The sequence below is a fragment of the Ceratocystis lukuohia genome, assembly GCF_044167205.1.
Source record: "Ceratocystis lukuohia strain C4212 chromosome Unknown Supercontig4_pilon, whole genome shotgun sequence".
Lineage (NCBI taxonomy): Eukaryota > Fungi > Ascomycota > Sordariomycetes > Microascales > Ceratocystidaceae > Ceratocystis > Ceratocystis lukuohia.
In genome coordinates this window covers 2,476,138-2,495,459 of record NW_027263523.1, presented here as the reverse complement: position 1 = coordinate 2,495,459, position 19,322 = coordinate 2,476,138, and the positions used below count along the sequence as shown (strand labels likewise).

At 47.9% G+C, this 19,322-nt stretch overlaps 6 protein-coding genes across 6 annotated transcripts; 1 reads left to right on the top strand and 5 right to left on the bottom strand.

The window, feature by feature from the left end:
• Positions 1 to 649: 649 nt before the first annotated feature.
• Positions 650 to 1,719, bottom strand: HOO65_040576 (Protein lifeguard 4; the record flags this gene model as incomplete). Its single annotated transcript, XM_071002920.1, has 3 exons — positions 650 to 1,141; positions 1,239 to 1,412; positions 1,558 to 1,719. The coding sequence occupies 3 exons, from the start codon at positions 1,717 to 1,719 to the stop codon at positions 650 to 652; spliced, it is 828 nt and encodes a 275-aa protein (XP_070859419.1).
• Positions 1,720 to 4,995: 3,276 nt separating this feature from the next.
• Positions 4,996 to 6,832, top strand: HOO65_040575 (Sphingosine N-acyltransferase lag1; the record flags this gene model as incomplete). The annotated part of the gene is made up of 4 exons (XM_071002723.1): positions 4,996 to 5,179; positions 5,484 to 5,797; positions 5,881 to 6,168; positions 6,257 to 6,832. The coding sequence occupies 4 exons, from the start codon at positions 4,996 to 4,998 to the stop codon at positions 6,830 to 6,832; spliced, it is 1,362 nt and encodes a 453-aa protein (XP_070859418.1).
• A 1,021-nt stretch (positions 6,833 to 7,853) lies between these two features.
• HOO65_040574 (uncharacterized protein) lies at positions 7,854 to 9,917 on the bottom strand (the record flags this gene model as incomplete). Its single annotated transcript, XM_071000685.1, has 1 exon — positions 7,854 to 9,917. One exon carries the CDS (start codon positions 9,915 to 9,917, stop codon positions 7,854 to 7,856), a length of 2,064 nt encoding a protein of 687 aa, XP_070859417.1.
• A 1,072-nt stretch (positions 9,918 to 10,989) lies between these two features.
• On the bottom strand, positions 10,990 to 13,377 carry HOO65_040573 (Ethanolamine kinase; the record flags this gene model as incomplete). The annotated part of the gene is made up of 2 exons (XM_071002622.1): positions 10,990 to 11,820; positions 11,887 to 13,377. The coding sequence occupies 2 exons, from the start codon at positions 13,375 to 13,377 to the stop codon at positions 10,990 to 10,992; spliced, it is 2,322 nt and encodes a 773-aa protein (XP_070859416.1).
• Positions 13,378 to 16,441: 3,064 nt separating this feature from the next.
• On the bottom strand, positions 16,442 to 17,821 carry HOO65_040572 (putative CDP-alcohol phosphatidyltransferase class-I family protein C22A12.08c; the record flags this gene model as incomplete). Its single annotated transcript, XM_071002827.1, has 3 exons — positions 16,442 to 17,225; positions 17,290 to 17,583; positions 17,640 to 17,821. The coding sequence occupies 3 exons, from the start codon at positions 17,819 to 17,821 to the stop codon at positions 16,442 to 16,444; spliced, it is 1,260 nt and encodes a 419-aa protein (XP_070859415.1).
• A 384-nt stretch (positions 17,822 to 18,205) lies between these two features.
• HOO65_040571 (SCO2 protein) lies at positions 18,206 to 19,136 on the bottom strand (the record flags this gene model as incomplete). Its single annotated transcript, XM_071002976.1, has 2 exons — positions 18,206 to 18,844; positions 18,930 to 19,136. The coding sequence occupies 2 exons, from the start codon at positions 19,134 to 19,136 to the stop codon at positions 18,206 to 18,208; spliced, it is 846 nt and encodes a 281-aa protein (XP_070859414.1).
• Positions 19,137 to 19,322: the final 186 nt, after the last annotated feature.

Below are 19,322 nucleotides of genomic sequence, written 5' to 3'. Positions count from 1 at the left end.
TTTTGTTGCCTCTGCGTTATACCTTTTGAATCGGAAAATGCGCGGTGGAATTTGTCCTAGCCCCTTGCAGTGGCTTGGGAACACTCTTCTATCTCGTATCCTGTACTGGCGTTGGGTTTTCTAATGTTATTAAGAAGGGGCGAGAGGCAGGATAGATACTGCTTCTTGTCCCTTCTGTTATTACTTTGTTAACCATTCATATTCCCCCTTTTACTTTTTATTCTCAAGTTCTTTGTTTTTATTTCTAGATCAACAGTTTACGGCGTGTCATTTCATTGATTAATGAGTATGTCTGCGAGGCATGTCAAGCTGATCAAAGTGACAGGTTAGGTTGGAGAATGTTCCTTGCGGGTTATTCGGAAGCTGCTAACTGTTGGAAGAAGGTCACGCTGAAGATCATGATAACTAATATATTAATGAAGTGGGAAGAGAAACCGAGACATATGAAAGCATGCAGAATTTCAGTGATGAGGACGAACAAAGGGACAAGAAATCAAGTAAAAGAGCGTCAAATCGTCACTCCGGGTTAGAGTTGGGAACTTTCTGTTGAACAAGAAGGGACGGAGGTTACGTTGTTTGTCGCAAAGTCCTTGGTAGAATTCTGTGGTTGTTGGGTTAGTGCGTAAATGATCAGCAATCACAGCAGCGTTTAGTTATCATTCTGGCTGTTCAGGATACGTAGGATAGCTAGGAATAGGTTGATCAAGTCAAGGTAGAGTGTGATGGCGGCCGCAATTTCCTCTTCTACGTGGAACTTGCGCAGGACCATCTGAGTGTCAATGAGGATGTAGGCAGAGAAAATGAGCGCGGCAGCGCCGCCATAGATAAGCTCGCCGGTCGAGTTGTAGGGGAAGAACATGTACATGAAGCTGAAGAGAATAAGACCCCATAGTAGACCGGATACGTAGGGCACCCAGGAGGTGAAGTCGTAGGTAGTCTGGCAGGCGAAGGCGGTCAGGAAAATGAACATTCCGGCAGTGATCAGGGTAGCGTTGACGACGAGGCCAATATCGTAGAACGAGACGATGACGCTGATAGTGTAGGCTTCAGTGAGGGTGAAGGCGCTGAGAAGAACAAGGTTCATAGGGTACGATTTGCGCTTCCAGTAGGTGGCGGCCATGAAACCGATGGCGGCAAACATCTGGGGAAGTAAAAGGCGATTAGTTGAACGGAGCAATGATGGTGGAACATCGGAATGTTAGGAGGGGAAGAAAACACCCGACAAGAGAAAAACGTACTGATACAAAGACAAGGCCGGGATGCGACTGCACCCATAGCTTGTAACCCTCGCTCCAGAAACTTAGAGAGCTGGTGATAGCAGTTGCGATGAACTGGGCCGTGAGGATAGCATAGACCTTGCGGACAAACTGGTTGCGGATATCAATAGTGGCTTCGGCCACCGAGCCGCCGAACTGTATGAAGTTGTTAGCTGTTGATCTTGATTCTAGCTTTGCGCAGGTTTTTATTTATAGCGCTTAACGGCGTATGCGCGCAAGAAGCGCGAGGCAAAAAGAGCGAGAAACTGCGCTCCCAAAGATGGAGAGCGACTCAACTTACCTTGAAGTCATCCGGGATATTGTCCTCACTGGTACGCGGCGCACCAAAAACTCCATCCGAAGCTGTGGATGAGGATCCGGCGGCAGCCTGGTAGGATGGGGGAGCGGTTCTATATTCGTCGGGATCGACAGTGGGAGCCTTGGTGTACTTGGCTGTTGACATGGCGAGCAGATGAAGAATATAAAGACAAAAAGGAATGTTTTCAATTGAGGGGAATATAGCCAGTTACAGGATGAAATGTCGAGTTTTTGATGGGCTGTAAAGAAGGCGTAGAAATACCAAATAATGTCGTCTGTTGAATGCGACTAAATGTCTTGTCCCAAACGCCTGATCATATTGGCGAACTTTCGATGACGTTCGGTGTGCCACATAATGTCAGACTCAGCCACAGGCTACTTTCAATGCGCCACATATAAGGGGTAGAGTAAGATTGGTCATTAGGGTTACTATGTTTCTCATCTTTCTCAAGCATGAATCTGGAGTAGCATATTTTAAGCGGAAGTGCACCAAAATCACATGCAAGCTAAGTACCATCTATTCTGTTTCTGTTTTCTAAATTTGTGACAATAATCAGAGGAAAATGGCCTGGTGGCTGCCGTGGCGTTAATTGAGGCTGGAGGAGACCTAGAAGCTCAAGCGGAAAGCCGCGTCGCTTGAAGCAATAGGCTGAACGAGTTGAATAAGCCAAAGCTTAGCCTGTATCTCCCGTGGCCTGAGTTTATATGGGGTAGATGGGGCATATATACAGTGAGCCGTGATGGTTGTGCATTACCGGCTTTAAGCTTCTACTATGGGAGTGAGTCGGCGACTGGAGCAGCACATAAAGGTCGGGAAATGAGTCCTATAGGTCTGGCTCCATCGCATCAAAGATCTGCAGCAAAAACCAAGGATTCAACATACTTCGTGAATGGAAATGCTCAACTACTAAGGCTTGAAATATGTGGCATCTGCTATTTTGTGAGTGAAAGGAAGGTGGGGCAGCTTGCGAATTTAGACAAGGAGAACGCGAAATGCTAAGTAACAAGCAGCCAATCGAAACGCGAACTTGGTCTCCACAAACTAGACCAGTCAAGCTAGGCTGACGTTAAACTGCCAGGTTAAGCTCTGTGGAGCTTAGAGCGATCAAGCTAGTTATTAGAATATAGGCTCATGCCTTTGCCTAGATGAGCATTAGCGAGGGGTGATGTAAGAATAGAGGAACGCAGGAAAAGGAGAAGGGACAGAACAGAAGGCTCCCAAAAACCAAAAGGAACGGAGTTGGAGAACAAGAGTTGTAGAAGACGGGTGAAATGAGAAGGATATAAGCGAGACAGAGTGAGAGAATTAGGATTGAGAAAGAAAGAAGAATAGGAAGGGAGGGAGAGCCAATCCCTAAGTTCAAGCTTGAGTATATGTAGCTGGAGCCAGTCTCTATTTCCTTGTTTCTAAGCTTGAGGGAGGACACCCGAGTCAAATACACAATTGTACGGGAGATGCGGAATACCGTTTCCCCTTTATTGACTTCTGCCCCTATCAGCACCGGCCAACCGGGGACTTTTTTTTTTTCCTTCTCGAGCGAGTCACAGAGAGTTGGTTTCGGGTTGGTCTGAGGATTCCAGTAGAAGGCAGGCGGTTGTGCAAGTCTTATCTAGATAGGGTGTAGGCGCCCCCTTTTGCGTATTAGTGTGCATTTTTATTTTGGCGTCCACGGGGTATAAGACACATAGATTAGGCACACAAAATACAAGCGGGCTACCCTACAGTACTTTGGGCTTCCTGGTGGCAATTGCTGTTTTGGCCTGTCCTAAATTATAGTGAAGCGGGCTTGACACGCGTCGAGCCGCCCGTCAAGGATTCTTAGAAAAATGCACCAAAAAAGAAGTTTATATGACGGCGAATCAGAGCAGTTCTTCGGCCACTGGCCTGTATAGTACTAGCAATGCGGCGCAGGGCAGAGAAAGGACAAGGTGTGAAGATAGAGGGAGGGTGCTGGAAGTTGGGAGGCACCTGTTCAGTGAGTGGGGTAGTAGGGCAGTAGGGCTTTGCGGCAACTGAAGAAAGAAGCTGCCTTGGAAGAGAAAAGGTACCTACCTATATCTGCATGCATGTAGCAACAGACGGCGAATAGGGGGCCAGGAAAGTTCTTGTAGCGACTGTCATTCCCCTCTCAGACGTCTGCGTGTATTTATCTGTGCGCGTACTGTATTGTATTCAAATGTATTGATGTGTACATCTGCGTGTATAGCGGTATGCAAGTACATGTAAGTACTTCTAGGATTCATAGCCAAGAAACCTCACTCTACTTACTCTACTTTCAGTGGCAGTACATGCTCTTTCCTCGCAAAATATTTTGCACTGAATTTTTTTTTTCAGTCACTTGTGTCTTCATTTTCTGTTGCTCAAATTTCCTCTTTTTATTTCTCTTTTCCTTCTTTTTCTTTTACCTATTTCCCCTCCTATTCTAACCTTGTCACAGCCCTCCCATCTGTTGTCGCCACTATTACAGGGCTTGTTTGTGATCCCCAATTCACCAGGATCCCCAGGTCTTTTTTCTTTTTCTCTTCTTGTTCCTTTCCAGCGTTGCACTTCCTTGCTTATGCCTGCTTCAGGGCCAGGCCACACGACACCACACAACGGCACACATTGAAACATCAACACAATAGAGAAGCTGAGCTCTTAACGTTGATCCGGCTTTATTTTACCCTTTTTCTTTGCCTTTTCTTTACTGTCTGTCGATTTCGTTTCTTTGAGCTAGCCGAACCGCTAATTGTTGTGCATTATCCCATCTGAAAAATCCCCCCTTGACTTCTTGCTCACGCCGTTTCGCCCTTAAAAGTCAGCAGCAGCCAGCGAACAATACCAGGGGCAAAATTCGCAAAGAAGACCCCTTATTTAGCACGGCCGATAAAATAATATACTAACCACTGCGACTACTGCATATAATATCTGTACCACGACATCCAACCAACCCTTTACCACTTTCTCTTCTTCCCGGGTCTTCTTTCGATTTTGCCTTTCATTTTTTTTCTTTGTATTTTTTTCTTCCTTTTCTTCTATTGACGGAACTACGGCTATCCACATCTCCCGACGTTCTTTTGGCACACTGTTTGTTTGTCCCTAAGCCTGCTCCCTGTGCGGCTTCGCTTGGACTTTCTCCTCATACCGTATACTTGGCACTACTCACTAAGTAGTCAACCGACTCGAATTCTCGAAGTGCTCGCTCGCCTTGACCTATTTGAATTTCTAATAGCTTTCGTATTGGAAAATCTAAGGAGAAAACCTACGACCGCTATACCTACCGCCACAATCTCTTGCATCTTGTCACCATCACACCCTCAGCCAAAACTCCACAATATCCTGGATCTCGGATTTTTCACGCCATTGTTTTTTTGAGTCCGGAACCATTTTTGTCAATCGAAAACTAGCATCGACTTTTGCGCTGGCTAGAAATTAATCATCATGGCGGCTCAAGTTCCGGCTATTGAATTGACATCCGAATGGGCTCCTAACGATGTCACAAACCATCATGGGCCCCTTTATGCTAGTCGCAAGCGCCGCGCTGGCATCATCTCCCGCAAGCCATTGAAATACCCCGATAGTCTGATGGCACAGCTATCTAGAGCCTTTGTCGAGAATCAGATTAGTATGTGCCTCTTGGTCCCTTTGTTTTTAATATCTGCCTTTTGCCCCCCCCCCCCCCCTTTCTCCTCTTGCATACGAACAACTCTCGATTGATACGTACAAAACTACCAACTTGAATTGCGTTACTGCTTGGAGATGATGTTTTACAGTTATTATTTTAAATCATCACTTCGCTTTGACAAGCCTTGATGGGAATTCTCCCCTGCTTCCTGGAGCAAACACTTTACTATTCGATAAATGAAGAATGATCTTGTCTACATGCAGATTTAGATTTATACTGACCACGATTGCGTTTCACTGCTTAGGCTACTCGTTCAACTTGCTCGCCCTTCTTTTCCTCGCCGACGCCTGTCTTCCCAAGTCTCGCCCTTATACTCGCAAGTTTTTTACGCTTTCTTATTACAATGGGTCTACCGAAAAGTACGCTGCTGGCGCTGATGATATCTACTTTATCTCCTTTTGCGTCGTGCTTTTCACCTTTTTGCGCGCTAGTGTCATGCAGTACCTGTTGACCCCCATAGCCCGTATGGGTGGTATTACCCGGGTTAAGATGCAGGCCCGGTTCACTGAACAAGCGTGGCTTCTTGTATACTATGGCTTTTTCTGGACTTTTGGAATGGTAAGCAACTATGAACTGCACGCACGGATAGTCGAAGTGACATGTGATAATATTTGTGTAGTGTCACTGATACCAAATCCTAGTACATTTATTACACCTCTCCATACTGGATGAACATGAAGGAACTATGGACCAACTGGCCTGATCGCGAGCTTAACGGCCTTTCCAAGTTGTACATTCTCGCTCAATGGGGCTTCTGGGTGCAACAGGTTCTGGTCATCAACATCGAGGAGCGCCGTAAGGATCACTACCAGATGCTTACGCACCATTTCATCACCATCGCCCTAGTTTCCTCGTGCTACAGCTACCACCAGACGCGCGTGGGCATTTTGATCCTAGTCCTGATGGATGTGGTTGATCTATTTTTGCCCGTAAGTCGCCTGCTCAAAATGCGCCAACACGCCGCCACAACGATCTCCCAGACGCCCAGAGGCTAACTTTCTGCTCCCCTCGATCTAGCTTGCCAAGTGCCTCAAGTACACTGGCTTCAGCACTCTTTGTGATGTCATGTTTGGGATTTTCATGGTCAGTTGGGTAGTTGCTCGCCACTTCCTCTATATGGCTGTCTGCTGGTCTATCTACGCTGATATTCCCGTTTTGATCGGCAACAGCTGCTATACTGGCAACAGCAAAAGCCTTTCTGGTCCATTCCCCACGCCTGAGGGATACTCGTACCTCATTCAACCTTTTATCAAGGCCGATGGTCTTGTTTGCTTCAACGACACGGTTAGATGGTTGTTCCTGGCTCCTCTCCTTATGCTCCAGGTTATCACCTTGGTATGGTTTACCATGATTTTACGCGTTGCTGCTCGTGTGATTCGCGGTGCTGGAGCTACCGATAGCCGCAGTGACGAGGAAGACTCGGATCAGTTGGAGAAGGAGGTTGATGCCAGCAGCATTAACTTCGGCAACTGGGAGAAGAAAAATGCCAAGAGACAAGCCGCTGCATCTACGACGACTGGAGTGAGTCTTGCTGCCCACAGTGGCGGTAAGGAGCTTCTTGGCCGCATTGGCTGCGAAAAGCATGTTGAGTAAAAATTCTCGCCATCATCGCTGGCTATGAGAGAAGACAAAGACATTAATGCCGTCTTTTGTATCACCAAATGAAACTGCCGTTCAATTCTAACTCTCCACACTTTCCTACCTCTTTACCTTGTCAACTCTTCGTTATCCATTGTTGATCCGGGCACATGCTGTGACGCTCCTCCTCTTTTAGACTTACTTTCTTCATTATTGGTTTCTTTCACTTCTCTATTCCCCGTTTGTCTACACACTAACCTCCCACTGCAACACCTCTGCCGTATGTGGGCGTTTTCTCCTTTTTTAAACACTCTTCCTCTTCTTTTCGTTGTTGCGTCACATGCCATAATGTTATTTTCTTGCGCTGTTTTCTTTGTGCTTTTGTAAGGCCATCTACAATTCCCTTGGTCTTATTGTTGTATGGGAGAGGCGGTTTTTCTTGTTCCATTTTTTTATTATTTTCCTCCTATTCTTCTTCCTCTTCCTGTGTATTCTGATTCTTCCTTTTTCCCCTCCCACGAACTCTCTTTCTTTGTCACTTTCTTATTTTCAGTTGCTGTCTGTATCTTGGGAGAGAGGAAATAAACTCAACATTTTTGGTCCTAAAAGCGCAAAATTCTGGTAGTTTTTGTATGTATGTATGTGTGTCTTGTCTCTCCTGGATTGTTTTTCCGGCTGTGACATGGCGAATAAGGAGTTCCATGTAGCATGCATGCATGTATGCATGCATGCATGTAAATGACGATCAGAATCTGTTATGGTGGCATAAATTATCCTAATGTGTGTGTGTGTGCTTTGAGACAGATATTAGCATAGAAGCGTGGAAGGCTTTGGAGCAACATGCAGGACAGAGAGCTATGGATATGCAGAATATAAATTGTGTGTTGTAGATCGTTTAGTAACAAAGCTTTTTTCTTCTCTAACGATGGAGATCTATAATAACCAAACTTTGACTCTTCTTTTCTTCCCTTTCTGGGTGTATATATAAAGCGCATATGCGTGGCATATATCAAAGAAATTGAACACTAGCAGGGTGTCAGTAGTGTTGGTCAAGGAAGTCGGAAAGCCATTTCGTATAATCAGTCCGTATCCATTCTACTACATGCCGCAGCGCCTCAAGTAGACGATAAATGCCAGTGACGGTGTCTGTGCTGCCGATATTGATCGCTGGGAGTACTTCAAAATCATCGTCCGTGTTGGCCACTAATGTCACGCTCCAGGCATCGCCAGAGACGCGCAAAAGTGGCATGAACATGGGTCCCGTACAGCACGCCTTTTGATAGCTACATTTGCAAAAGGATGTGATATGACGGTACCAACTGGTCAGGCTTAGGCCGAGCTGACTCAGAGCTACAACGGGCCCTTCTTCAGAGGTAAGCTGGATGTTGGTTGGTGCTCCGTTCCTTTGGCCATGGCCGTGACTAGGAGCTGTGATAGCTATGAAGGCGGCGATAGGCGATTTGCACAACGGTCCGTACATTGAGTGGTTGATGCTCGGATCGCCGACGGTAATTTTTTGGCGAAGGAGACTTTGGAGACGCCGTTGGACTTGAGCTCCAGAATCAGTTGCTAGCTGACTGGGACAAAGGGTGAGGGCGTAGTCCATCATTAGTGGGACTGGATCTCCTGGTCGCCGAGGGGTTGGCATTGCTTTTGAAAGAGTCGTGGGGGCTAATGACTCCAACATTGTAGCACTAGCGACGTTCTCAGCACGAACGCCTTTGGTTTGGCCTATAGCCAAGCGTAAGAGAGGCATGTATACACTGTCGCCCCATCCATATGATGATGTTTCTGTGTCGCGGCAATAGTGAGTTGCCTGTACAATGTCGTTGATCTGCGAATGCTGGAACACTGCCATAGCAGCGGATGTTTGAACCGAGATAAGACTCATGCTTTGATTATGGGTTACTGGCTCTGCAAGTGCATCTACGAGCCCCGGCAAAGCATCAATGGCAGTAAATGGAGAATCGGTGAAGGCATCGGCGGGTATTTGTTCGTCGTCTTCAAACAATAGAGCGACTTCGTGTGGCAGCTGACAGTTGTGGAAATCGCCTGCACTGGCAGTCAGGGCCTTGACCAGATTAAGAAGCCCAGAGTGCCGTGAGTCGGTGGCGGCTAATATACGTGCACGTTGGCGGATATCATGAGTGCTATCGTTCCAACGTAACGGCTTTGCAAGCGTTTCTAGGATGGTGCGTAATGGAACTGGCCGGTGAGCTGCATGGCTGGAATTAGGAACCGGGCTACACACGTTTGTGTGAGTGTTGGTTGTACGGGTATTTGAACGGACTGCCGCGGGTGAAGGAGCAAGAGATCGTATAGGGGGTTTGCTAGGGCCACCCAAGACATCAGAGCTAGCAGCGTGGTGAGACCGAGAGTAGTTATCGGTGCCCTGATAAGGAAGATTATACGGGGAAGAGCCGTTTGTATCAGCAGCACTACGTTGAGGTCCCTCGTCTATATAACGATCATCATCTTCATCCTCTTCATCGTCGTCGTCCAAGTCCAGTAGAGTCTCTATAGACCGCATGCCCCCAAACTTCATGTGCGGCTTATATAGCAGACTAGGATTCACTATCTCATGCTTGCTGAACTCCCGGCGTAGAGATGAAAGAGCGGCGCCTTGTGGATGACTTGGACGGCTACTCCCCTGTGAAGCCTTTTGCCTTAGTATTCCAGAGTTTTGGCCACGGAGCCCAACCGGGAGGGCGATAGAAACGCCGGCAGGTGGGCTCTCATCAAAGTCGGCGAAAGTCTCGGGATCAGGGGATGGAGTGATGCGGATTGCAGAGGTAATTGCCATAGCACCAACGCCTGTATTTTTGCTGTGAGCGAGCCCTGAAACTGACGACGGCGTGCCCGACCTTTTGATATTCACAGGTGAAGATCCATTCCTAACACTGGGGTGGTTCTGCGAGGAAGTAGCCAGTGGCTTGCGCTGAGGCCGTTGGGACCACACCAAGGAGGTCAATGCTGATTCGGCATGAGCTTGCTGGTCTAGACTAGGCTTCCATATAGCGGCATCCTGTTCGCTTGCCGTTAATTGCCGACAAGCGTCAGCAACATCGTCAACCCATGATGTGATAAGCTCTGAGCGCATGATGACAGGCTCGGGCTGAGATTTTGGTGTGGCCCGTCAAAATTAAGAGTGAGCTTTTGGCTTGGATTTGAGCTGGCAATGGGAGAAAGCCTAAAGCTGGGGAGGGGGCAGTTTGCCCTTGGCCACTGCTGCTATTGCTTGTGCTTGTGCTTGTGCCTGTGCTGTTAATTCAGACTCGCCCCGCAAATCCAAATACCGCAGTAAAAATTTCTGATCAGCAAGGCTTTGATTTGATGGCGATTCAGGGCAAAAGGAGAGTCTAAATTAGACATCAAGATTAAGGGCTTTAGCGGTTTAGCGGTTTAGCGCAGCGGGGAATTGCTGGACAATTGACACAAAGGGATGACAATGGAGGGGAGAGGGGGGAGGGAAGGCCAGCAAGGAGCAACAAGGAAGAAGGCATAAAGGCCACCAAGAGACAAGCACTATTAAAGCATGCGGAATAAAAAAAGAAATAAGGAGATTAAAGAGGCACGCAAAGTCGATTGGATCAGGGCGAGCCGAAGATCTCAACGTCAGCTATGCAACAATTAATGAGGGGAAAAGAGAGAAAGAAAATTTTGCACTTTTAAGTTGGTAAGAACTATGATTATACGCAAATCTGAAGCAGCAAACAAGAGGACTAGTTGCAAGCTTCACAATGAGAACAAGGCAAGAGCGTGGAAAAGAAAAGGGCAAGACCGGATTACTGCATACGAAAATTTAGCAAAGCACTACAGGCTATTATATAAGTCTTGGTCTTTCTCCTTTTTTTCTTTTTTTTCAGACACCAAGTTTTATCTTGTCCCCTTCTTGTGATCTGCGAGGATCGTTTTGTGTGGCGGCTTGGGCTCTTGTCCTGGAGCCAAGCTTCAGCTGCATTCGATCTGATCCAGCCAGATCTCACATAGATCTTGGTCCGTGGTATGAGAAGTCCGTAGGGGTTTAAAAACTACACACATGTACCATTATGGCGCTATGCAGAGTCAGTTATTGAATACGCAGGAACTTGCACATAATAAGTGCATATCTATCTATCAAATCTACCCATAATTAGCCTACACATAAATGTCTCGTCTATCCTTCTTCTCTCTTAACTGCGTACAATCTTGATGCGCTTCTGTAGGCTCTCTGGGAGATCCTCTTTTTTGACCAGCCCAAGAACTACACAGTCGCCCCAAAAGAACATGGCCCGATCCTGCGCGTAGCCCAAATAGTCGAATGCCTCATCATCGTCCTCCTCGCCGTTTTCCGACTTCTTCTCCTCTTCCACAGCAGCTGCAGCAGAAACATTTAGGCCATCTCCTTTGGCTAGATTGTCCTCTTCACTCGCTGAAACCTTGGCCTGCACAATGCCCCAAGCGACCCACTGGGCACTGTTCGCCGCCCGCCACAGGATGGATTCGTCATAGAGTTCTTTCACACGGATCTCACTTTCCTCGTCGCGAGTACCTAGGGAACCTAGGGAGAGGTCTTCCTTGGATGCCGAGGTCAGTCCGACGATGCCCGCACCAACAGCAGGCGCAGGAGCAGTCACGGACCGTGCATCCAGCATGAAGTCAACGATTGATGCCGCTGATGAAATAGGACCCAGATGTGGTGTGTTGGTCAGCGAGTCTAGGGGGGTCATGCGTGGTGTTGTGCCTGAATGCGGGAATTGGGGCTGGTGTTCGACATAGGCGCGGATAAAGCGTAGTTGCTCTTCGCGTGTGGGGTATACTTCGGCATTGCATTTATAGGGAGCAGCGGGATCATGGTAGTTGTATGCCCACTCAGTAAAGTGGTTTGCAATATCCAGTCCAGGCACATTCGCTGCAGCGTATTCGAAGTCAATGACAGCAAGTTGCTTGTGCTTGTTTGCTGGTTGCAGCAACGGCGATTTTTGGTTGTCGGGCTCGATACGAAGGATGTTTCCATATTGTGTCTGCGTGCGAGTAACTTGTTAGAGAGAGCAAGGTCATACCAGTGGCTATATATGAAGGCTACTTACATCATTGTGGCAGAAGGCCAGTGCTTCCTGAAGCCTCTGCTTAGAGCCGTACGCTTTTTTCACATACTCTCGATGTTTCTTGACCATGTCGCAGAAAACAGGCCATTCAACTCCGCAAACATAGCCGTTTGTCATCCACGTATCTGCCGTCGGACTGCCGGCTGCCCCTCCGGAAGCCTTAAAAGCATTGTATTTTTTATCCAATGCTTTGATGTTCTGCTCAACAGTTTCTTGCCATTTGTCCCAGTTGTTGAACACGGCAGGGCCCCCTAAACGTTCAGCAGGCAACAAGTCAATGCCCTCGTGAAGCTCCCTCATGCGCTTGGCAATTTGCCGCGAAGTCTCAGCTTCACGCAGGTTTTGTGGCCGGAGAGTAATTGCGTTAAGGAACTCTTCGAAGCGACCGTTCTGAAATGTCCCGAGGAGACGAGGACCAATTCTCTTGCGCGCAAGACGACGCAGAACTGCAAGTTCAGTCTCTCGATCAATCAGCGCTTCTACCTGGGGCCCGTAAACACGCAATAGTAGCTTGGGGGGAAGCTTGCGTAGTGGCATCATAGAGGGAGAGGCAGAGGGGTCCTGCGGAAGTTCAGTAGGTGGTGAGACCATGTAGACCGCATTAGTCAAGGCACCACTGATTCGTTCAACAGAGATCAAATCACCGCTATCCAAAGGCACCCGGCGCCAACCTTTGAGCTTTAGCGTATGAGTAAGCCTGATTATCTCATTCTTAAAGCTTATCCAGGCTTGGTGTTCCTTTTCTTTATGCTTAGAAACGACCTCTGAGGACGAGGAAGAGGCTTGTCCTCCACTGTAAGCCAAAGTTTTGCTAACATCTAGCACGCCATCACAGGATGGGACCACGACATCTCCATCGGTGTATTCGGTATCTGATGAATTGGTACGGACAAGGAGTCGGCGACGGGATGGGCGACGGCCAAGACGAGGTGTAAATGCAGGAATCTGCGCCAGGCCTAGATTAGATACGGTGTCTTCGATGATGCGCTGCAGGCGGTCTAGAGACACATCATCGCTCGCCTGAGAGTCCATCGAATTGGAGCGGATGTGAATTGCAGAGGTAGGCGATTCGGTAGTAATTATTGGTGTGGAGGAAGCATTGTTTGTAGAGGAAGACACATCATTGTTGCTGCTTCGAGGGGATCGGCGACGAGGGACATGCGCGCTAAGCTTGCGACGCTCGGCCTTGGCCTTTTCGTGATCTAGCCATTCAGCAACTTGTGCTAAGAGTCTTTCGGTTACCTTGGGCACACGGCTTCGGTGTGAGTGCTGCGGCGTCTTAATGCTGTTGTGGTGGCTATACGCAATACCAGTCCCTAAAGTTGCCCCAGATCCAGCCGTATTGCTTGTAAGGGCCGTAGCCCCATCGTCAGGAGCCTGTCCTGGTAGGCTCGGGCCGATGCTGTGATCAGGAATCGGCGTCTCAAGAGTAGTGGGACCCAGTGCTGGCGATGTTAGAGATAGGGAAGACATGGCGGGCATTCTCCCACTCAGACGACGGTCTCCAAGACCAGCACGGTATTGTTTTTTGGAAGTAGGCTCTTCTTTATGCCAGCTCTCAGCTTCGGCAAACTGGAAGCTTCCAGGATCTGCAATTTGCACGGCTGTAGAAGGAGAACGGAGAGGTTTGATGTTAGTAGAAGATTGGTAGAGATTGAGTATGAGTCAAGAATAGTAAATGGATGTTTATAAAGAAGTGCTAAAGTTTCGAAGCCCGGCCGTGAATGGATATCAATAAAGATAAGAATATATAGAGAGGCAGTAAAAACAAAGATAAGACAGTCACTAGTAGGGAAAGGTGAAAGAAAGGGGAATGCCGTCATCTTGTAAGGATCTCGGCAGCCAACAGATATCCGTTAAACAAACAAGTTAGGTAAATAGAAAAAAGCCCCAACAGGTTAATGGGGCGTGACCTTGTTCGTCTATCTCAACGCCCCCTTCTCCCTTTGGAGCTTCATGCCTTGAGCCTTGAGGCCTCGAGTCTTGAGAACCCTTGCCCGTCTTTGCTCATGTGTCAGACATCAAGATTCACTAGCCTAGGATGGAGACGGAACCAAGCCACTGGGCCAGGATTCAACTGAGGCGAATTGGAAACTGTGATTGGTTGGAAAACCAGAGAAGCCGGATACAAAAGCCCCAAGATCGCAAGAACAACATACTTATCGAGTTCTGGTCCGAGGACAAACAGAGCACCAAGCCAAAGTGACACAGGTTGGAACGGAGAAAGGGAAAGAGCGCCCGGCAGCAAGTAGCCATCAGAGGCGTTTACCTGTACTCCCATGTTTCACATACATATTACATGTCGAGAAAGAAGGGATGGTGGAGAGATATGCAGGTTGGGGGGGTACAAGGACCACTTGCTACCAATGATGGGGGATAGGGGAATTGGGAGGGGGGGTGTAGGGCGTAGGAACAGAGGGGGCCAAATCCAAATGTGACGGTTATGTCAGAAATAAAAAATACATACCTTTACTAGGTTTTTCAGACGCTGGAGATGCGACGGCCTGGGAGCCTGTAGTAAGGCCCTGGGTGGCGGCCCCAGATGCCGAAGAATCCATCATGTGTTCTGCTGGTACACAACGCCACAGAGTGACGCAGGCAGTGTTGGAATGTTGAAAGACGAGACGGAAACAAAGAAACCAGCACGACAATCAGAAGCTGGCCGACTCAGGCAGGTAATACTGATTGGAGGGGATGCCACTAAGCGAGATACTATCTCTCGTTCTTTGTCTTTTTCAGCGGGCTATCGTATGAGGACAAGCTGTGAAATATTGATACTATGTAGGGCAGGATGAGGTTTGACTAACACCACATCATAGCACAACAGTAGTAACAGGGTTCAGATCGATTCAAGTCGGGGCGTCGCGAGAATTCGACGCTCAGAAAACAGTAGAAAGAAGGGAAAGGGGGAGAAACCAGGAGGAGTGTGGATGAATAAACCACCCAAAAGACAGAATAGATCCGGTGGGCGGGTTGATATGGGGAAAATATGAGGAGAAGAGAGGGCGCTAGGAGGGAAGGAGGAATGAAGAGGAAGAGAGCTCTGATAAGAAGGAAGATAAGAGGGCAACAGTGCTGCAAGAAAAGAAGGCGTCAAGGTCTAGGAGAGAGGCGGCGAAAGGACTTCAATATTGGTAGATGTCTAGTGGGACAAGCTGTAGGCGATTCATAGAAGGATACGGGCGGTTTGACGGCTGGGGATGATGGCTGATGGGGAAGAAAAAAAAATAGAAAGGCTAAATAAACGGAAGATGATTTCGGACAAGAGGGCTAAAGGCTAAAGTGGGCTAAGACAAAGTCAGGAAGGAGGATCCCAGGTTCCACGGAAATGGATCAAGTAATTGCTGCATTCTTGCACTCTTATTATTTCCTTGTTAATTTTTCTTCGTTTTTTTTTCACATGCTAGAAGAAATTTGACTTCCCGCTTCCCCCCACGTCAATCCATTTTTTTTACTCCCAACAAACAAGCTGAGCCCTTGTAAGCTTTGATTTATTTGTTCTGATCCTGACATCCTTGAAGCTGTGTTTTGGTGGAGCAGGATCTAAGAATTCAGGTATTATTTGTGTGTCGTTTATTTTGTACGTGGAGTGTGGCCTCACAACGCTCACAGGTTTGCTATTATTTGCATGTGAAAATAAGCAACCTTCCGTTTTGGAATTCCAACTGCCTACCTCCCCTACACCTTTCTTCCAAATTCCCACCCTGAAAAATCTTCCATGTCCTTCCACTGTATTCTTCTATTGTAGCACGCTCTTGCCCTAGTTAATATGATTATCTGCCACCTTTGCTCTAGCTTTGTCTCATGTTGGGTCTAATTCGTCGGATTTTTCCTGACCTTCTCAAAGTGTCCTGTCGCCCCTACCTCGTCTCCAATAATTCCTTTCTACCAGAAACCTTAGCTCATGTGACGACATGTTGAACCCTATGATGTCAGTGCTTATTAGGGTTCATGAGTATTGTTGGGAATCATGGTTTTTCTACGTCACAAGATGCATTGTACTAGTGTTGGCAAGAACCGACCGCGTGACTTGATTGCGATCACTTCGGCCTTCCTGACTACTCTCAGGTGAAATGTTTTGTATCTGCCCTGCTCGCCGCTCTGGTCGCTGAAGTACCAATGGGATAGCCCGAAACTATGGCAAACGCCCCCCCCCCCCCCCCCCCACGGCCTTGTAGAAAAACTTGAGTCTCAATTGGGGCGAAGAAGGGTACAAGCGCGTCTTGATATTACCTTAGAAGACTGAGCAAGATACGAATGAGACCAAGAGGCGAGTTTATATACGTAGGTGTCTATGTGTGGGCGCATGTATGTGAGTGAGTGTGTACGGGAGTGCATGTGAGCGTATACAAGTGAGTGTATATAAGTGGATGTCATGCATATACTATTTGATGCACTTAACGTGATGCTAATACTTATCGATAGGTAGCCCTGCCAACCTCTCTTGTTGATTTATATGCCGTGCGAAGAGACGCATCGCCTAACATGGTCATGCAAAATATGCTTGTTCACTATGGCATGTTAGAGCCATAATTAACTATAGTCCTTCCATCCCCTCACGCTTTAGGGCCCATCTAACTGCCTCGCGCACATCTGGAACAATAGCTGTAGGCATATGTGTTGGGGGCCCTCTGGTCTCACTCCACACTCCAGTGCGTACTAAAAGTGATGACCATTTAGCACCACTGACACTACGAAATTCATTGGCGCCCCGAATATCACTTTCCGGGTTATCGCCGACCATGTACACATTGTGAAGCGAGTTAACCGTGTCCCCAGGCTTGCCACCTGCGAGGGAAACATGGTGTTGGTTGAGTACACGCTCCGCATATTCATAGGTGAGTTGATGTGGCTTGCCAATAACTGTACGTTGCAGCGAATGTCCGCCGGTAATAGCACGCCACACGCCATCAAGCGAGGCCTGGAAAGCACCTTGACCTAGCCGGGGCTGGTGGAAGTGAGCAGCCCAGAGAAGATCAGGGTTTGAAAAGTAAACGCGGGGTTGGCCATCGCCCTGCCAACCGTTATTGGGTAGCGATGATTTGCCATTCTTTGGTGAATAAGTACCGATGATACCGTTGTGGGATTGTAATATATCGGTGATGATTTGAATGTCTAGAGACCAGTCCCGAGGGTCGTTGAATACAAAGACGGCATCAATCTTCAGAGCATCTGCTGTGGGTTGATCGGGGTTGTAGAGAGGCTTTGGTAGCGGGCGCCATGTGTTTGCGTAAACCTCTGTCATGAGGGTCTGGAATGGATAGATGTTTGGTTGGGCGGCTAAGATGTCAGCGGGTGTCACTACGCTTTGGAAGCCATATCTATACAGGTATTTGTTAGAAGGGTACTAAATAGCGACTAAGCCAGTAGGTTCTAGAAACTCACGCTTCGGCGATTTGCCGACACTTGTGTGCATCGGCGCCAGTGACTAGAATTGTTTTCTCTCTCAGGCCCTCGGAATTATCGACGAGGTCTTGGAATGGAGTGTGCGATTGAACAAAATTTTCCGTAGACAACCTTACACCTAGTTTGCTCGCCAGATCGGACACGCGATCAGACTCGTGTTTTCCACCGCCATTCGTAAGTAGAATGAAGGGGATCTTGTTGTTAGTCAGATATTGTAGCGACTCAGCAGCACCAGGGATGGGCTTGGCTACGTGCAGGAGCACACCGTCGATGCTGCGTCTCGGAGTTAGCCATTACGTGGACATTGAAACAAGGCGTCAATGACTCACTCGAAAGCAAAAGCGAATGAAGGTGCTTTTTTGGCTGAAGGTGAACTTGAAGCAGTAGCAAGCTTGCGGTGTGAAGACAAAATGCGGGGGATCAAAGCGGGCCCTGTAGCAAGTTTGAGGCTGGGCCACGTTAGTCCAGGTCTATAAGCATGACAAGCAGCTGATAAAATAATAGACCCCATGATGTCAGATTTGATGAGTTGAGCTTGTGCTGAGAAAGAACTTGAATGAGGTATGCATAGGAAGGGATGCACATGCTCGTGTAGCATAGAGTATTGTTAGCGGCATTCTAGAAGCTGTTTCTTATCTACGCTTATCAGCCGTTATCTTATCAACAAATGACTGGGTCTAGCGTAAGTCCTTGGTCCATGTTGTGTGGCTTGGAGCAGGCGATAAAACTACGTAGATAGGCTCGGCTTTTGAAGAAAATATAAGTAATGATACACTATGTATTGCACAAGTCGTAATAATAGCATGATGGTAGTAGTACATGGGCCTCCTGCCCCGTCGCAAAGCATCCCTTTTTCAATCACAGCTAATCCAAAGTGGCTTGCTGATTCCGCCTCTTAAAATTTCTTTTGGCCAGTCCACTGTTTGACATGGCCCTGGATGATGTCTGCTGCCGCCTGCGGTGAGTGTTGCCGGCCGAGGGCTTCGACAAAGTCGCCATTAGGGTCCATCAAATAAAAGTATATGCTGTGGTCTACTAGGTAGTCCTCGCCGGGCTTCACTTTACTAGGCGTGCTGAAATAGACACGGTACGATTTGCAAACAGCCTTGATCTGTTCATATGTACCAGTCAGGCCTACAAGATTGGAGTCAAACTCGGCCAGGTATGTCTTAAGCTCGGCGGGGCCATCGCGAGCCGGGTCGCAGGTGATGAAGACGGGCTTGACAGAGCCAGGGATCTTCTTATTGACAATGTTCATCATCTCAGCCATCTTATCAAGTTCCTCAGGGCAAATATCCGGGCAGTGAGTGAAACCGAAATACACTAGCGAGTAGCGGCCCTTGAGATCTTCGCTGGAAAAGAGCTTGCCGTTCTGGTCAAGCAGTTCAAAGGGCCCGCCAATCTTGGGCCGGCCAATTTGCTTGTTGGCTTCAGCTATGCGCTTCTGGTGCATGCGCTTCTTCTCGTTTTCAAAGTAGATCATTAAGCCGCCTAGAGTAACGAGACAAAGCACGCCAGCCTGCCACGAGAAGGGCTATGAGGTTGGCGATTGTCAGCAGGTGAATCTAGACTATAGAAGGGAGGATTTACCGCGACAGAGAGAAAGAGGGGATTCTTACCCCAAAGCGCATGCGTGACTTGGCTTCACCAATTGTCTTGGCGCCGCGAACCTGATGTTTGGACGCAATGTAATTTTTTAAGCAAGTCGAAGTATGGATGTGAGGACGGGTAATCGAGCGAGTCGCAAAGCGAGCGGTCTGTCTAGGTAGAGCCGAGACAAGAGATGTGCATCGGGCCGCAGCACGTAGGGGTAGAGCGGAAGACATGGTGACGGCACGGAGTCGGAAATATAGACAATGACGCAAGTTAATGGCAACAGATTTGCGTATTTGAATAGAAAGGTTCTGCTTTTTCTGTGACTTCGCGTGGAGCTGAATTGGGTTGTTGGTAAGCTTGGAAATCGCTTCAGTTTCTTGGTGATGATATTAGCCGGAGTTCAGCCGGAGCAGCAT